We start from the raw sequence: 16,058 nt of genomic DNA, 5'->3' as shown, positions 1-16,058 counted from the left end.
AACCAGATAGAAAATTCTTTTTGGTCTCAGGATTATTTTCATTCCTTTATTTAAAAAAAATACTGAAATACTATATTTTCTTAGGCTCATGACCAGAATAGTTCAGAAGAACTAAAACTTATAACAAAATAGGAAACGCTTTCAAAACTTCATACCAAGTCGGACACAAAACATAAATTACTCAAAAAATGTGCACACTTAAATTTGAAATAATTTCCCCTCTTAGTTACACTGCACAATCTTTAGTAACATGTTTGATCATATTGTAATAATTTCTCTCCCATCCCCATAGCACTGTTTCTCTCTAGATTATATAATGGTGTATGTTCAGCCCTTGTGTAAACCGGTGCAACACCACTGATTTCAGTTTTGCCTTACCATGGGTCAGATTTAACCACTCCAATTAATCCATATTGTAACCAGGTGTTTAGTTTTATTTCCCATACATATTGCAATATAATTCTATGATGTTCAGCTAGATAGTGAATCAGGTTCAATGTATCTATCACTAGTAAACCAAACCTAAGAAAAAGATTACATTGCTTAGATATTCAATATATTTGTGAATAAATGAGAATCTTATAGAAGAAGATCAGCAGCAAGGATCAAAGAATAAATACTAATTAGTGTATCTGAAAATTGTTTTATAATTTTCCAGAACAGTATTTTCAGCTTGATTTCCCTTTGTTTTGAATAAAATCTCTCGGTTTCTAACCCATCACTATATAAAACAGAGATAATAAATATTTCTGGACAGTGTCATTCCAGATAGGGTCTAGATGTTCAACTCACCTCTTGGATTTCCGGATCATCATCAGCCAGGATCTCTAACAACAGCGTCTGAATGGCTTCCCCAGGGGCAAAGGTAACATTACCTGAGACAACACGCAAGTCACCAGTAGCAAGCTGTCCATTCATGGTGGCAACCCACTGAATGGTAACATTGCCGAGTGTCCCAGCATTGCGGATCATTGGCAAGTTTACCACCACCGAATTGAACTCTGGCTCTTCAGCAGTGAGTTCATTGACCTGAAAAACTGAAGTACATGGTAGAGAGACTTAAATCCTCATCACTAGCATTGAGGCTTAAGGAATCAAAAATTCCTCATTAAAATTGTTTGTTCATTTTGCTGAAACCTTTTGCAGAATTAAACTACTTTTAATTTATTTTATTTGACATGAGATTATAATTGGTGTTTGTGAAATGGAGGTGCTAAATCTACTAGCTTTGTCTATATATGGTTCAGGTAAGTGATGGGTAAACTCCCAAACATGAAACAGGAACCTTTCACTACATGTTTACTAAGAAATGAAAGAGAGGGACATTAAGAGCCACTTTTGATCACCTTTCCCAGCAAGAGAACAGAAACAGCAATCAGATAGATCTAATCTAAATATTTCACACTAAAATGTTTTCTCAAAAATGTTTTTTTCCCCAAAATCAGAGATTTTTCACAAAAATTAGGGGTTTTACTATATCCTTTTTAAAAAAAGAAACAAAACTGGGAAAAAATAGCCATTTTTCATTATTTTAGATCACTATTTTTCTGTCTTTTCCTCTTTTGCAGTTACAAAATGGAAATAAAAAACAAAGAGGGAAAGAGGAAAAAAGGCAGAACACAAGGAAAAATCAAAATGCCAAAAATGAACATTTTTGTACCAAAACATTTAAAAACAAATTTTCATAAAAAATTTCAAATGAGCACAAACTTTGTTCTTTTTCAAAACCTGCAGAATGAAAATTACTCTGAATTTTTTCCCACACAATTTCCCCGTTTCTCTCAATCAATTCTACTGTAAAGATAGTAGATGGGGAAAAATTCCATGGAAAATAGTAATATGCAACTTCCTCTATATATGTGATTTTTTTCAACTCCCAGTTGTTTAAACATGATATTGGTTGACTATTTAGTAACGCAGGAGACAGGATGGTTTACGGGGTTAGTGATGGCACACAGAGTTTTCATTTCTAGGTCACTGGTTTAAATCCACCCCAGTTTTGCAGATTTCTAACCTGCTGGAAATTCTGGACATTTGTTTTTGTCCCGAATGGGATAAAAACTAGAAATAGCAAAGTTTTTCCATGGAATTTCAAAAAAAATTCCATTAGGTTATATCGAAACATTCTCATTTTAACTGAAATGAAACGTTTCATTTTGTCTTGGTTCAACATTAAACAGTGTTCCACTGAGCCTCATGGGGCCTCGTGGGAGCTGTAATTAGGATGCCTCCTGCACCCATTCTCTCCTCAGAGCCGGGCTCCCTGGCCAGCGTGTATTTCCCATAATACACAGCAATGGCTCAGCTAAGAGGGAGACCATTGCACATCCTGGAAGATACAGTACATCCACGACATGTCTAAACAGATTTGTTAAAGAAGAGAGAGTAAAGACATTCAAATGGGTCCAATTTACCAAAAGATCCAAATGGATCATCAGAGGCCTCAATGGTAATGACTGATTGAGTCAATGCTCCAAGCAAGGCTCCTCCTGTTGTTTGATTCAGCAGCTGCACATGAAAGGTTTCTTCAACCTCAGGGTTGATATCATTAATGATATAAATTGGCACAGCTTTACTGGTTTCCCCTTCTAGTAAGACAACATCTGATGAGGCTACACTGTAGTCTTCACCTGTGCATAGAAAAACTATGTTGTTACCTCAGGAAACGTTTTAAACACAATTCCTACATGCTGTTATTCCTATCTTCATTGCACACAGCACTCAATAAAACTCCTTTTTCTGCAAACCCAAACAATGCAGTAACTTTGCTTTTCTAGTGCCTGGCGGAGTCTGTGGCTTGGACAGCAGAGAAATGGTTGAGGCTCAGCTTGGACAAGATGGCAATTATACTGGTAAATGGGGGAAGCATTTGGAGACAGTGGCTGGTGTTGTCCAATCCCATTGTTGAATGGGATACGTCCATTCTATCAAAGTGGTTTCCAGTTTGGGGTTGTGTTTGTATTGCCAACTGCTCTTAGAGTTCCAGGTGGCACTAGTGACAAGAAGCACCTTTTTCCAAGTGGAGTTAGCTAACAAATTGCAACCATTTGCTCACTCTAGTAAGAGTGACCACACTGTGAAAACACCATTCAAGCTATACAGAGCGATTGGTTAGCAGAGTGATTACATTAGCAGCTGATGAGTTGCTGTAATTGGAGCTGCTGCATCCCGATTACCCACTGAATTATTAGCTTATGCTTCAGCAGCACCCTGTCCCCCCACACACACCCTCACCTCCGGATCAGCTAGCTCAAGCTTAAACCGCCACTTAACTTGAGCTAGAGACTTGTGTGTGTGGACCCCAGGTTACGAGCAACACTCGAGTTATAGCTTTGAGCTAAGACTGCAGTGAAGACAAGTCCTTAGCAATAATATAACTATAATGTTTATATAAAAGATGACAATCAACTTAAAAATCAGACATCTGCATGGTGTTATTTTCCCTATTACTGTTACAAGTAACATCAGAGTTTATGACAGCTGAAAGAGAGTAAAGAGAACATATTTCTCTGATGTTTCACTTTGTTTATCTTGTTTTCTTAGTTTAATGCCATTATTCATGTGCTTAAATGTTTGCAGGATCAAGGTCCAAGTTAAACAGTTTCCACTGTCTCTTTGGATTTTTCAGACAACATCAGGAGACACATACCAGTTTTTTAAAATAGTAAAATGTGGATCTATAAAAGCCCCAAATGGGAAGCTGATCTTAATCCTGAAACTGCTTTTAACTCATTTATTTAAATTGGCTCGACTCTAAAATGACAATGCCCCTTTTAAAAAGCAGATGTGTATTACTCACAGTCATATAAACCATATATCCCTTAATAGTTTCTTTAATAATTGCTATTAACTAAAACGGTATTTTTTTCTGCTGGCATACAGCACAGGACCTATGTTCTTTATTACTCATTTACTACTCAAGTGAACTTCTCATTACTCCTGTTGATTTTCCTTGCTAGAGAGTATATGCTATGTATTGGATTGCAACCTTGACACAGTATGTGTATTTTTACAGTTCTCTTTTCTTACCAGCTGTTGCAGTTATTGGCACAGCTTTAAACTTCACAGAAACATCTGCAAATATTCCCCCAGTTCTGGTCACATTGACGATCGGTCCAACATAGTTTTCAGCAACTTGCACAGCTGGAGCGGACAGCTGAAGTGTTCCAAAAGCATCATCATTGGCATTGATAATTATATGAGCTACTGTATCACCCTTAGGTCCAAGGCGAGGAGAATTCACAACTGAAATACAACAGGAACTTGGTAAGAGAGAGTCTGGGATCTTTATTGTATACCTACAGGAGACCTCAGAGACTTAGGTGAATTTCATGGTATCTTATCAGTTGCCACCAGTCATCAACAAAACTCGTTTATTGAAAGTAGTTATAGTTGCATAGAGAGTACACTTCACAACCTCACACAAAGTTTGTAGACAGTTTATTGAAATTACAATATAACAACAAATCCTGAAGTGCACAGCTTGATATCGTACTGCAGGAGTTTTCTATCACAGCCTCTGAAGTGGTATATACATGAGCAGCCTATTTCTCAAAAAGGTGGGACAGTGCCAAATCATTAGTTATTCATTCATTTCTCTATCGGGTCTGTAGCAATCACACTACAGTCTCTATCAGAGTATTATTTCTGTGGTTCTTATGATGAAATATACATAACCATTCACTCTCCCCACAGAGAGAGATTTGAAGTTTTCCTGCTTATCAAGAATGGGTAGGAGAATTAATTAGACAAGCTTGGGAACTCTGAAGTGCAAATCAGTCTATAGTGTCCAAAACAGCACTGAATGGCTGATCAGCATGCATTTTGTGTATTTAAAAGAAACACATAAAAGTTCATGATATAGCAAAGTATAAGGTCAGCATGCAATATAATCTCGAATTGGTCATTTCACTATGCAATGCTTCTCAAGAATAATGAGATTGATCAACAGAACCTCATGCTCACAGTCAACCTTGTAATTTACATGGCCAGAGAAGCCTCAGTTAAAATAATACAAAAGGGACAAGAAATACAATCATATTGTTTTCAGTAACATCCTGACAAAGGAATATTTTAAGGTAATACATGGTCAGAACACCAAATATAACACAGAAACCTTTTAAATTAATACATTTTGAGGTAGGAAAGCTAACTATAATTTGATCAGTTAAATTCTACTGCAATTACCAAGTCTCTAAAATGCACACAATTAATGTGTAAAGCACTTACTTGGTCTATCCTGCACCCTTTCCACCAAAGCAATATTGAGTAGCTCCACAAACACAGATTCTGATCTCTCTGGATCCTTATCATCTAAAATAGGAAGAGTTATGCTAGCCTCACTTGTATTGGCTCTGAAGATCACAAATCCAGAAATGGGTATATAGTCTCTTTCCTGTGTTGCTCTGGCAACATTTGATTTCAGATAGGGTGATTTTTCATCATCATCCATGGTTCTGTATGTTACCATGACTGTACCCAGGAGACCATTTAATCGTACTATTGTTAGGGTGATGTTTTTGGTTTCTTCCTCAACTTTGATTGGTCTGTTTTTCTCAGAAAAGATGAAAATTCCATATGGATCATCATTAGCTAGAACAGTTAATGCAGCGTTAGTACGAATTCCAAGACGACCACTGGAAACATTGATGATCAAAACAGAAAACATCTTATCCAGTTCAGGATACTCATCAGGTGAAACTTGCACTGTTATATTTGCTCTTCTTTGCCCTATATCAAAAGTTATATTGCCATAGGTAGAGATCAGATCTTCAGTAGGATCACAGACTATGATCCAATGCAAAGTGACACAGGACAAAGCCCCCTGATTTCTGACAACCTAAAGTGCAAAATATGAAAAATTAAATATGTTTGTACTATAAAGGGGAGGAAAAAGGATATTTCTCAAAATCCCAATCTCAGTCTATTGAAAGAGTTGCAAAACTGTAACACAATGGGTTAAATATAAACACCTATTGCAATTGCAAATCTATAACCATTACTGCCTCAGCTAGGCTGCATTTCCATCTTCTGTATTTGTCACCCTCTCTTTTAATATTTATGTAAGAAAATAATTTATACCATCAACAATTCTGTTTCGTTAATAAGAAATTAATATAGTAGAACCTCAGAGATACAGACACCAAAGTTATGAACTGACCGGTCAACCACACACCTCATTTGGAACCGGAAGTATGCAATCAGCATACACACACACACAGCAAATATAGTACAGTATAGTGTTAAACATAAACTACTAAAAAAATAAAGGGAAAGTTAAAAAAAATTGACAAGGTAAGTAAACTGTTCTGTGCTTGTTTCATTTAAATTAAGGTGGTTAAAAGTAGCATTTTTCTTCTGCATAGTAAAGTTTCAAAGCTGTATTAAGTCAATGGTCAGTTGTAAACTTTTGAAAGAACAACCATAATGTTTTGTTCAGAGTTATGAACATTTCGGAGTTATGAACAACCTCCGTTCCCGAGGTATTTGTAACTCTGAGGTTCTCGTCTACCTAATATTTGAATGGATGATGAAATATTTTTAAAATATCTGTTAACTGATATCATATTATTACATTACACTTGGATTATTATATTACATTACACTTGTTGGATTATAAATTTGACCTTATAAATTGGAGACAGTAATTATTAACTAAGCATTGTGAAAAGGATGTACAGTTTGTTCAAGTTACAATCACAAGTCTATAACCCTGTGATAAAGGATCACAGAAATCCTAATGAAAGAAATAATAGAAGAGGATTATGTAGCAACAGATGAAAAGCAAAGTTTAGTGACCTGAAGCACAATTACACTGTCTCCATCTTCAGGTTCTGTCCCATTGACCAAGAGCGACTCAGCACTGAACTCAAACACACCATGAGCATCATCAGAGGCATCGATGGTCACTATGACGTGGGATGCTATTCCCAGGCTGGCTGTAGGTACAAATTCCAAGAAAGCTGAATTAGTTTTTCAGTAACTTCAGTTACACCAAAGCAAAAGCTAAAAGAAGAAGTTTACTATGGGAACGACGAACAGAATATTTTCTGCATGAAGGCTTACTAACTGAAGGTAAACTCTGTATCTAAGCAGTTTATGCACACAGAAGAGTTTGCTCAGTTTTATAACTCTACTCCTTCCATTAACAAATTGAGATTACTGGAAATGCACTACAAAATTCAATGCAATTAACTCTGAATGTGATCATGCATTTGTTTTAGTCAGGGTCTTATTTTTTCAATTACATTATAAAGGCAAAGAATGAGATTTTTCAGTCAATTAGCAGATTTAGACACAAAACTCTCAGTAAAAATTAATCGAGTTGTGTCTAAATCACCTAGTCATCTTTGAAAATCTTTTATGGTGTTTTTGTGTGCATACTCAAAAATATTCTTGCTATTTTTTGGAAGACAATTTTTACAAAGAAAGTATTCTAGTTCTAAAATTACTGGAGACTATTAGGACCCAGTTACAAAACTGTATGTATAACATCACACAGCAACCTTGCACGCACAGTTATGACCACAGAACTCATATCTAAACATGCAAATGGCCATTTTTACATCTAACTGACCATATGTGTACACTAATGACCTAATGTGCATACCCAACTATGACAGTTACATGTGCAAGTTAGACATGCAATTGTATACATAATGATGGTTGCATTTTTAAAAAAATCATTCCTTTATTGGCCTGAATAGGAATGTTTAAAAAGTGCTGTTAAAAAAAATCAATATGGAATTATGATCTCTAGTTTCAATACAGCAGGGCTGGCCACCCATTCCACTTAGCGTGAGGGAGAGAGTGACAGAAAAGTACGGAGAAAACAGTGTGTGACTGAGAACTGAGGGGCCAGAGTTCTGAAGCACAGTTAATGAAAACACACAGTGCAAGTAGCAAAGAGTGAAAGGGAAGGTGTTATCACAGAGGGATTTAGGAGAGAAGGGGGGAAGAAAGAGAACTGCGATACAGTAGTTAGGTCATCTGAGAAACCGTTTCAGAAGCAAGGAAGGGAGCCCCATTAAGTATGTGTATACACACACACACTTATTTGAATATATCTGTGACATTGTGCAGTCTATATGAACATTATAGAAACATGATAATAAGTGAATATAATGTAACTGGAATATGCTTCATGCAAAAGGTCTCTTGTAAGGTATCATTACAAAGCTGATAATCTACTGGTTATGTTCATCCTAGTTGTATGCAGGCACCATTTGTGTGTTCAAAGTTATGAACATTGGCTCTATAATTGCTTGATTTCTAAGTAGCCTTAGTTAGAACGTTTGGTCACTTCTTGGGAAAGGAATGTGCAAATTAGGTGCTCAGTCAGGAAGCACTTAACAGACAAAAGAGCTTGGAAGACTCCAATCCACATAAGAAGTCTACCTGAGGACGTTCAAGGTAGCATGTGGGTAATGGCTGCTACCTGCAAGTCCTGAGTCATGCATGGGCATCTGACTTGCCCATGTGATTCCAAATCTCCATTTTGTGACTGGATTCTACACAGGGTAAGGAGAGGGTCTCCACTCACAAAAGAAAGTGTATTTAAACCCCTGGGAGACCTCTCCATTTGGTCTTCAGCTGGCTAAGGAAGGAGCCTCTCCACCCCTTCTCCCCCAGGATACTTGAAGGAAACTGGAACAAAGGACAGTAACTACAGCGGGTGAGTGATTGCTGGACCCAGGCTAAAAGGAGATTAGCCTGTCAAAGGGAGCATTCTGGAACGGGTGAGGATCTTATCTGTATTTAGTTTGATTAAACACAGATTTGCGCATTTTATTTTATTTTGCTTGGTGACTTAACTTTGTTCTGTCTGTTACTACTTGGAACCACTTAAATCCTACTTTCTATACTTAATAAAATCACTTTTTACTTATTAATTAACTCAGAGTATGTATTAATACCTGGGGGAGCAAACAACTGTGCATATCTCTCTATCAGTGTTATAGAGGGTGAACAATTTATGAGTATATCCTGTATAAGCTTTATACAGGGTAAAACGGATTTATTTGGGTTTAGAACCCATTGGGAGTTGGGCATCTAAGTGTTAAAGACAAGCACACTTCTATGAGCTGTTTTCAGGTAAGCCTGCAGCTTTGGGGCAAGTAATTCACACCCTGGGTCTTTGTTGGAGCAGACAGGAGTGTCTGGCTTAGCAAGACAGGGTACTGGAGTCCTGAGCTGGCAGGGAAAACAGGAGCAGAGGTAGTCTTTGCACATCGGGTGGCAGCTCCCAGGGGGGTTTCTGTGATCCAACCCATCACAATATCTGTATTTGAGGAAATTCAAAAGCAGAGATGAATAAAGTGGTTTGCACTTTTTGGCTTGGATAAGTTTAGTATAGTTTGGATGCTTCTCTAAACTTCTTGGATCTGCAAAACAGGGTTGGAAGTCTCACACAAACAGGCTATTTTTGCTTCTAGGCGGCTGGAAATTCTCCAAGAATAGACCCTACTTATTTACTGTATTTCTACACTTCTGCTTCTGGCCTGAACTAGGCAACACAGACAAGCATACACATGAAAAATAGCGGGGAAAAGCAGTCAAAACTTTTTCAATCTTCAAACAAACAGACATCATTTTTCAGGTTTGGCTTTATTTTGTGGTTCAAATTAATTTTTTTTTGTAAAGTTTGAACACAAGTTACGTCAGGCATGAGTCAAAATATCAAAGCAGGGTATTTTTTTAATTGCCTGCAACTTAGCGGATTTTCTGCATGTTTTGCTTGTAGAGCAAATGCAGCAATATTCAGCCAAACCAATTTTCCATGTCAAATTTATAAAGGAACAAAACAAAGGGGGTTACAAGGAATTTGGATGCAACCTTAACTATACAGAAGCTCCTACTTTCTACAGAATAAATAATTATGCTGATTGTCATTGAAATTCAGCTTATGTTGAAATGCAGAGAAAGAGAGAGAGAGAGAGAGAGAGAATTCAGTTATAACCAATCCAAATGAGTGAGGACTAGGGGTAAGAAATTTCAGTAATCAATTAAGAAACAAAGGATAGACCATGATGCTTACCATGTTGATGGACAGCAGGAAGGAAGAACTCCAAGTCCCCGTCACCACTACCACTGCCATCATTTCTAAAGAGTTCAGCAACTTCAAGAGGACACACAATACACATATATACATTTATAACACAGAGAAGACAGAAAGCACTTTAAACATTTTTAGACAAAAAGGAAAAAATAGGGGAATATTCCTGCAAAGCATCCAATTTGACTTTGAAAGCATACGTGTTCTCTGATCAAAGCCAGAAACAGCATACACAGCACATTCATTTTATTTATTTAAAATTATCACATTTAAGGTAATTATGAGGAAATCAATTTTGACAATTAGCCATTAGGGGTTTGATGATTGATAAGAAGAGCTACTGTGCAATGGTGCCCAGTATTTTAGGTGATATAGCATGAAGGAAGTTGTAAGACAGGACTTCAAGCTGTAAACAAAAAGGAGATCACAAACTGTGGGTAGGTTTGTAACTGGGAGCTGAGAAGTAGAATTAAAAATGAATAGAATTAATGAGGAAATGACTGACTAGTTGCTACTGTTTCCTCAGAGAATATATTTATATTTTTTGTGCTGTTAACAAAGGGACAGAAGTGAGAGACTTTCCTCAGAAAGTTAAGGAAATGTCCAGGACATTCTTCAGAATCCAGTTTATTGGATGGTAGTAACTTTGGGTGTATGCACTCAGAGATATTGGAGGGGGAACAAGAAGGTGTGTACTAGAAGGTGTCTGTCTATTGGAGCTTTAAACTAAGGTTAGCTGCAAATCTTCTGTCAAAACTGTTTTTAGATCAAAAAAAGTTTGGTTGTCAACTACACAAATTTTTTCATGGTACATCATGGGAGATGTAGGTTCATACAGGGAGCTTTCTTCATAGAACAAAATGGGAGCATAAAGGTATCCGAACTACAACTCCCATAAAGCACTGCAGCAGCATTTTGAACAAACATTTTTGGGTTTTGACTTAAATTTTTTATTTTTTTGTGAGAAGTCAGTATTTTCTATACCAGTGCCACAAGCACCATCTGCAGAAAGCAAAGATGTGTAAGAAATGGAGGTCTGGGTGTGGTCTGGGTGTGTCAGGTGGAGGAAGTACAGGAACTTGGAGCTGATTGGGGCAAGCACCTTCTAGTATAAGTTTCCCTGAGCTTCTCACAGATCCTTCAGCTTATCAAACAACTGTCCATCAAATGGCTACAGCAGCCTAGCCCCTTAAGCCAACCATGTAGCCTTTTACTACTATAACCAATTTGAATAAACTATGGGCCAAATTAATCTCTTGTGTAATTTCTTTAACTTCAATTAAGTGTCAGAAGGGATTAATCTGGCTCTGTTTGATTAATGTTAATTATTATTTTAAATATATTTTTAAACTGTTGAACTGAGATAGATGATTTTTCAGGTACCTGTTAGTATTTTTACCATCATTCTAATTCTCATTATCAAGCAAAAAAAGCTATACTAAAAGAAAAGAAAAAGCACTTATTTAGATGACCTAATGCATGGCAATAATCCAGTTGCTTAACAGCATTCAACCAGTTCAAGTTTCTCTGAGGCATGGCTGTTTTCCGCAATTATTAATGAATTAACTGAAGATTTTTCTAAAAAAAAATTAAACCTAAGTCTCTCTTTTTGAAAAAATTTCCAGCCATGGAAGATAAACCTTCTGAGCAGGATTTAAGTATTCTAAGCCCTCAGTGCCTAAAATAGGTTGTGCATATGTAGGCAAAGAGTTGATGTGTGAGTCTTACCTCCTCCCTCTGGGTTCAGTAGCTCAACCTGAAAAGCTTTTTCCAGTTCAGGGACAGGATTATCTGTGATGTTAACAGTAATATACTTGTATCTTTCTCCTGGCTGAAATTCCAAGGTGCCTGCAATACTCTGAAAAATAAAAGGTTCTTTATGCTTTTGTTCAAGTCTATTCATTGTATCAGTACGAACTCACTGCAGCAAAAAAGACTTCCATTCTGCTACTGGAAAAATTTGCTATTTATACAACCAATTATTTTTTCCTTTCTGTCTGAAACTTAAAGTGGCACAGAATTCTCTTGCACCTTCATTACAAGAAAGAGTTTGACTCAAATTCATAGTTGTGAGCATCTAAGTGCACTTCTGTGTGTGTTCAACTTAGTCAAGTCAATCCAAACATATTCACATAAATTAGGTTTCAACATGGGCATGCTTACCTGTGTAAATGAAAGTTGGGCAAAATGCAGTTTCAGCTGACCTGAAACTATCTGCAAATTTGTGTCAAGTATACCAAATTTTTCAACCAAACCAAAAATTGAAATGTTTCAGAAGTGTCGAAATGAAAACTTTTGTTTCAACGTGATTCAATTTTTCATTTAAATTTTGAGAATTTTAACAAAAGCAAAAGAAGACTAGATTCACAAAACAGCTCAAGGAAGAGAAATAGGTAATGGTACTGCCTTCCTTATAACTTTTAATTGACTAGTTAGGGCACACAGATGAGAGGTGGAAAATCTGGGTTCAATTACACCCTGTCCCTGTTGTGGGGAATGGATTTGAACTTAGGTTTCCCACATTTCATGAAAGTGCCGTAGCCACCAGGCACTCGGATATTATTGTATGGGTCTCTCTCCTTTTTATAAATAATTAAACAATCATTGAATCAGGGACTTGAACTTGGGTTTCCCACCTTCTAGGTGAATACTCTAACTACCAGGCAAAGAAAGAGAGCTCTAGTGTAAATGCAGAGCAAACCTGTATGTGAGCATCAGTGGGTTTGTATTCCTCCACTAAGTATTACAGGCATGCACACCCTCATAGGCTTGCATCTCTAATTATTCACACCTTAGAGTGACACTCAATGATTATCAAATATAACCCTAATCTGCTCCATTAGGGTAACTCAAATGTGTGTTAACCTCAAATTATCACTCCGGGGGCAGCAGGAGCTGGGAGCATCCTGGAGGTAATTAGCCTCTCTACAACAGTAACACCCACTATGGAGAAATACACACCCCGCTGACCCAAGACAAGGGAAGTCATAAAATTAGAGGGTTTTGGCAAAAGTTCTAGGAAAATCTAAGCTCCATATACAGAAACAAACTAATGACCACATGAACATGACGACACCGGAATATTTGTTGCTGTTTTTGTACAAAACACATTCTAACTTGAACATTCACCTTGCTCATGGTATGATCAATGGGAGAACTGTGAAGTGGTTTGTTTAGTAAGACTCTCTGAACATTTAAAAAAAAAAAACGCAGATGGAAAGAAAGCTCTAATACCTGAGACACCCAAGTCTAACTGAATTCGCAAATAAGCATCAGTCATGTATATCAGTCTGTTCCACATACCTGATAGTCTCCAGGACTGAATGCTGTCAGTGACACTGTTTTGTATTCCACCATAACTGTTCCAAGAAGGCCCTGTGCACGAACTACCAGTAACCTAATATGTCCAATTTCCTCCTTAACAGTAATATGGGGCACCGTGGTTGCTGGGAGAACCATTTTATCACTGGGTCCAGGAGGCAACCCCGTAGAGAACTGCAGCAAGCCTGAGAGATGCAAGAAACAACAATTTACAGTTTTACCTGTACTAGGAAAAATCCTTCTATAATGTAATGTGTTTCACGATGTTTAACATTATTATGCAGCGTCTGAAATTAAACATCTGAATATAAACAAAATGGGCGCCAATCATGCAGTTTTAAGCATCTTCCAGGAAGTGCTGTGTACCCTCATCTCCCATTGACATGGATAAGCAATATACACAAGTGAATCTTAACAAAGTACCTGCGCCTCAATGGGAACAGAATGCACTTGGCTCCTCCCAGGAGGAGCACAGCATATTACAAGTTCAATGAGTTGATTTGATTGACAATTTTTTTTTTCAGAAACAGCTTGCTTGCTCAGGCATCTCAACAAAACAACTGCTACACTGTTTTATTTATGTACTAGCAAAATAATTACTCAGTCCTTTACGATACTCTACAAATGTGGACATTTCTGAGCAAGGCTTTTGTCATCAATCCACTTGCTTAATAGTCACTATTCTTTTGGGCACTGCTAACTTCGTCTGCTGAATACAACTTTACAATTTTATATGTAAAAGCATCAGGCTAAATTCTCAGCTGTGCAGGAGTTCAGAGGGGGTGAGGCAAAAGTGACTAATCCATCTTCTTTCTTTCCAACTGCAGGCTCGCAGGGAGCTGAACTGGCCTCGATGCTAGTCAAAATAGTTCAAGTGCTACTCTAATTTGGATCAGCTTCTAATGTCTCTATAGGGCCCTTAAGCCAGTGAAGCTCACTGGAGTACAGTGTGCTCTGGCCACATCCCCTTCTTTCCCAAAACATCCCCTATACTGGCTGATGTAATTTTATTCAGGAAAAAAACGATACTGGCTCAGATTTGCCCATTCAAAGGAATCCTCAGTTGCCTGCCTAGGGTATCTGAAAGGTCACATGTTCCATGGGGCTAAACATGGCCCATTGTTTAAAAATAGTCAGTTTGGGTACCTTAAATAATGAATTATTGTTTTGGTAAGTGACAAACTTGACAAAGGCGTACTGCATCCTCAGCTGTCAAGGTTGAGCAACTTCTTCATCTCCTGAGATTAAAGCCAACAAAACTATTTGAAATAAAAATGCGATTTCCATCACTGTTACCATATGGATGGTCACTGGCTTTGATGCTGATATCTGTAGTTTCCCGCTCTGGATCTATGCTTGCTCCACTGGTTGGAGTTGAACCTAATTTTCCATCTCCAGAAACTGCAGACACTAATGTTACACGGAAATATTCATTAAGCTCAGGAATGTCATCATCAAGAACATGCAAGTTTAAGACCTATAGAAGGAAGAATCCACACAGAAATTAAACAAATATAATAACATAACATAAAAAAGTGCAAAAGTGTAGCATGAGATTTTTCAGTAACTGTTATTCAAACCCCACCGAATGCTTACATTTATCTAGTTTTATCTGCTATGCAGTTTTTAAAAAGATGTATGCAATATTTTTGATGTTTAGGTAAATCAACCTAATATTTTATAGTAAAACTATTAACTGCAAACATAAAGACACTAGCATCTCAGAAATAATATGGGGTAAAATTTTTTGAAGTGCCCAACTGACTTAGTAGCCTAAATCCCATTTTCAAAATTGACTTAGGACCAGATTTTTAAAAAATATTTTACACACAGAGCAACAATAGTCAGTCTGATTGGCTGTATAGGATTTAATTGTTTAAAAATATCACTAGAGGCTGGTTTCAATCTACATATACTTATATGGCCTTAGTATTATGTGGTCCCAGCAGAAGACTATGAGTTTGTTAGTGTCCTGAATTTTAATTCTCTTGCACAAAATACTTAGATCAGCTGATATTATATGTTTATGACCACAATATTAGAAGGCAAAAAATTAGGGTTACCATTCGTCCGGATTCCCCCGGACATGTCCGGCTTTTTGAGCTAAAAAATAGCGTCCGGGGGGAATTTGTAAATGTCCGGACTTCCCCTCCCATGCAGAGCGCGCGCAGCTAACAGGGCAGCCAGCCGGATGGTGCCACTTACACGGGGCTCCGACAGCCAGAGAGAGCCTCTCCTCTGCTTCCCCTGCAGCAAAGATCCCTCCCTCCCTGCATTTGCAGATCGCAACCGGCAGTCTGGAGCTCCTTCCCCGCTCCTCCTCCCCTGCTGCCCAGCGTGCCGGGACGAGCGGCAGGGTAAGGGGGCCAGAGGGTCGGAGAAGGGGAAGGGAGGTTCTGGAGGGGGCAGTCGGGAGTTCGGGGGGCTTTCTGGAAGGGGGTGAATAAGGTTTTGGGCAGTCAGGGTACAGGTAGGGTCCTGGGGGGCAGTTAGGGTGGGGGGGGCCTTAGGAGGGAGAAGTTAGGGGACAAGGAACAGGGAGGCTTAGGAAGGGGGTGGGGTTCTGGAGGGCAGTTAGGAGCAGGGCTCCCAGGAGGGGGCAGTTAGGGGACAAGGAGCGGGGGGGGGGGGGGGGTGGGGGGTTCTGGGGGCGGGGCTGGCAGGGGGCAGGGGGGGGGAGAGG

At 38.2% G+C, this 16,058-nt stretch overlaps 1 protein-coding gene and 1 long non-coding RNA gene across 2 annotated transcripts in view; one reads left to right on the top strand and one right to left on the bottom strand.

Moving 5' to 3' along the window:
* Positions 1–6,948, top strand: part of LOC117878749 — a 35,627-nt gene extending 28,679 nt beyond the window's left edge. Inside the window, exons 3-6 of the long non-coding RNA XR_004646072.1 lie at positions 758–865; positions 2,778–2,852; positions 5,560–5,694; positions 6,831–6,948. This is a non-coding gene — a long non-coding RNA (uncharacterized LOC117878749). The remainder of the gene's footprint in view (positions 1–757; positions 866–2,777; positions 2,853–5,559; positions 5,695–6,830) is intronic.
* Positions 1–16,058, bottom strand: part of ADGRV1 (adhesion G protein-coupled receptor V1) — a 438,752-nt gene that overhangs the window by 351,808 nt on the left and 70,886 nt on the right. Inside the window, exons 23-31 of the mRNA XM_034773174.1 lie at positions 14,672–14,852; positions 13,358–13,560; positions 11,783–11,912; positions 10,037–10,117; positions 6,799–6,938; positions 5,230–5,839; positions 4,030–4,245; positions 2,415–2,630; positions 793–1,037 (exon numbers count right to left, since the gene is read on the bottom strand). Coding sequence (XP_034629065.1) covers positions 793–1,037; positions 2,415–2,630; positions 4,030–4,245; positions 5,230–5,839; positions 6,799–6,938; positions 10,037–10,117; positions 11,783–11,912; positions 13,358–13,560; positions 14,672–14,852 — 2,022 coding nt within the window. The remainder of the gene's footprint in view (positions 1–792; positions 1,038–2,414; positions 2,631–4,029; positions 4,246–5,229; positions 5,840–6,798; positions 6,939–10,036; positions 10,118–11,782; positions 11,913–13,357; positions 13,561–14,671; positions 14,853–16,058) is intronic.

This window comes from Trachemys scripta, chromosome 6 (genome assembly GCF_013100865.1).
Source record: "Trachemys scripta elegans isolate TJP31775 chromosome 6, CAS_Tse_1.0, whole genome shotgun sequence".
NCBI classification, from domain to species: Eukaryota; Metazoa; Chordata; order Testudines; family Emydidae; genus Trachemys; species Trachemys scripta.
Note: the sequence above shows the minus strand (reverse complement) of the source record. Positions and strands in the feature narration are given on the sequence as shown.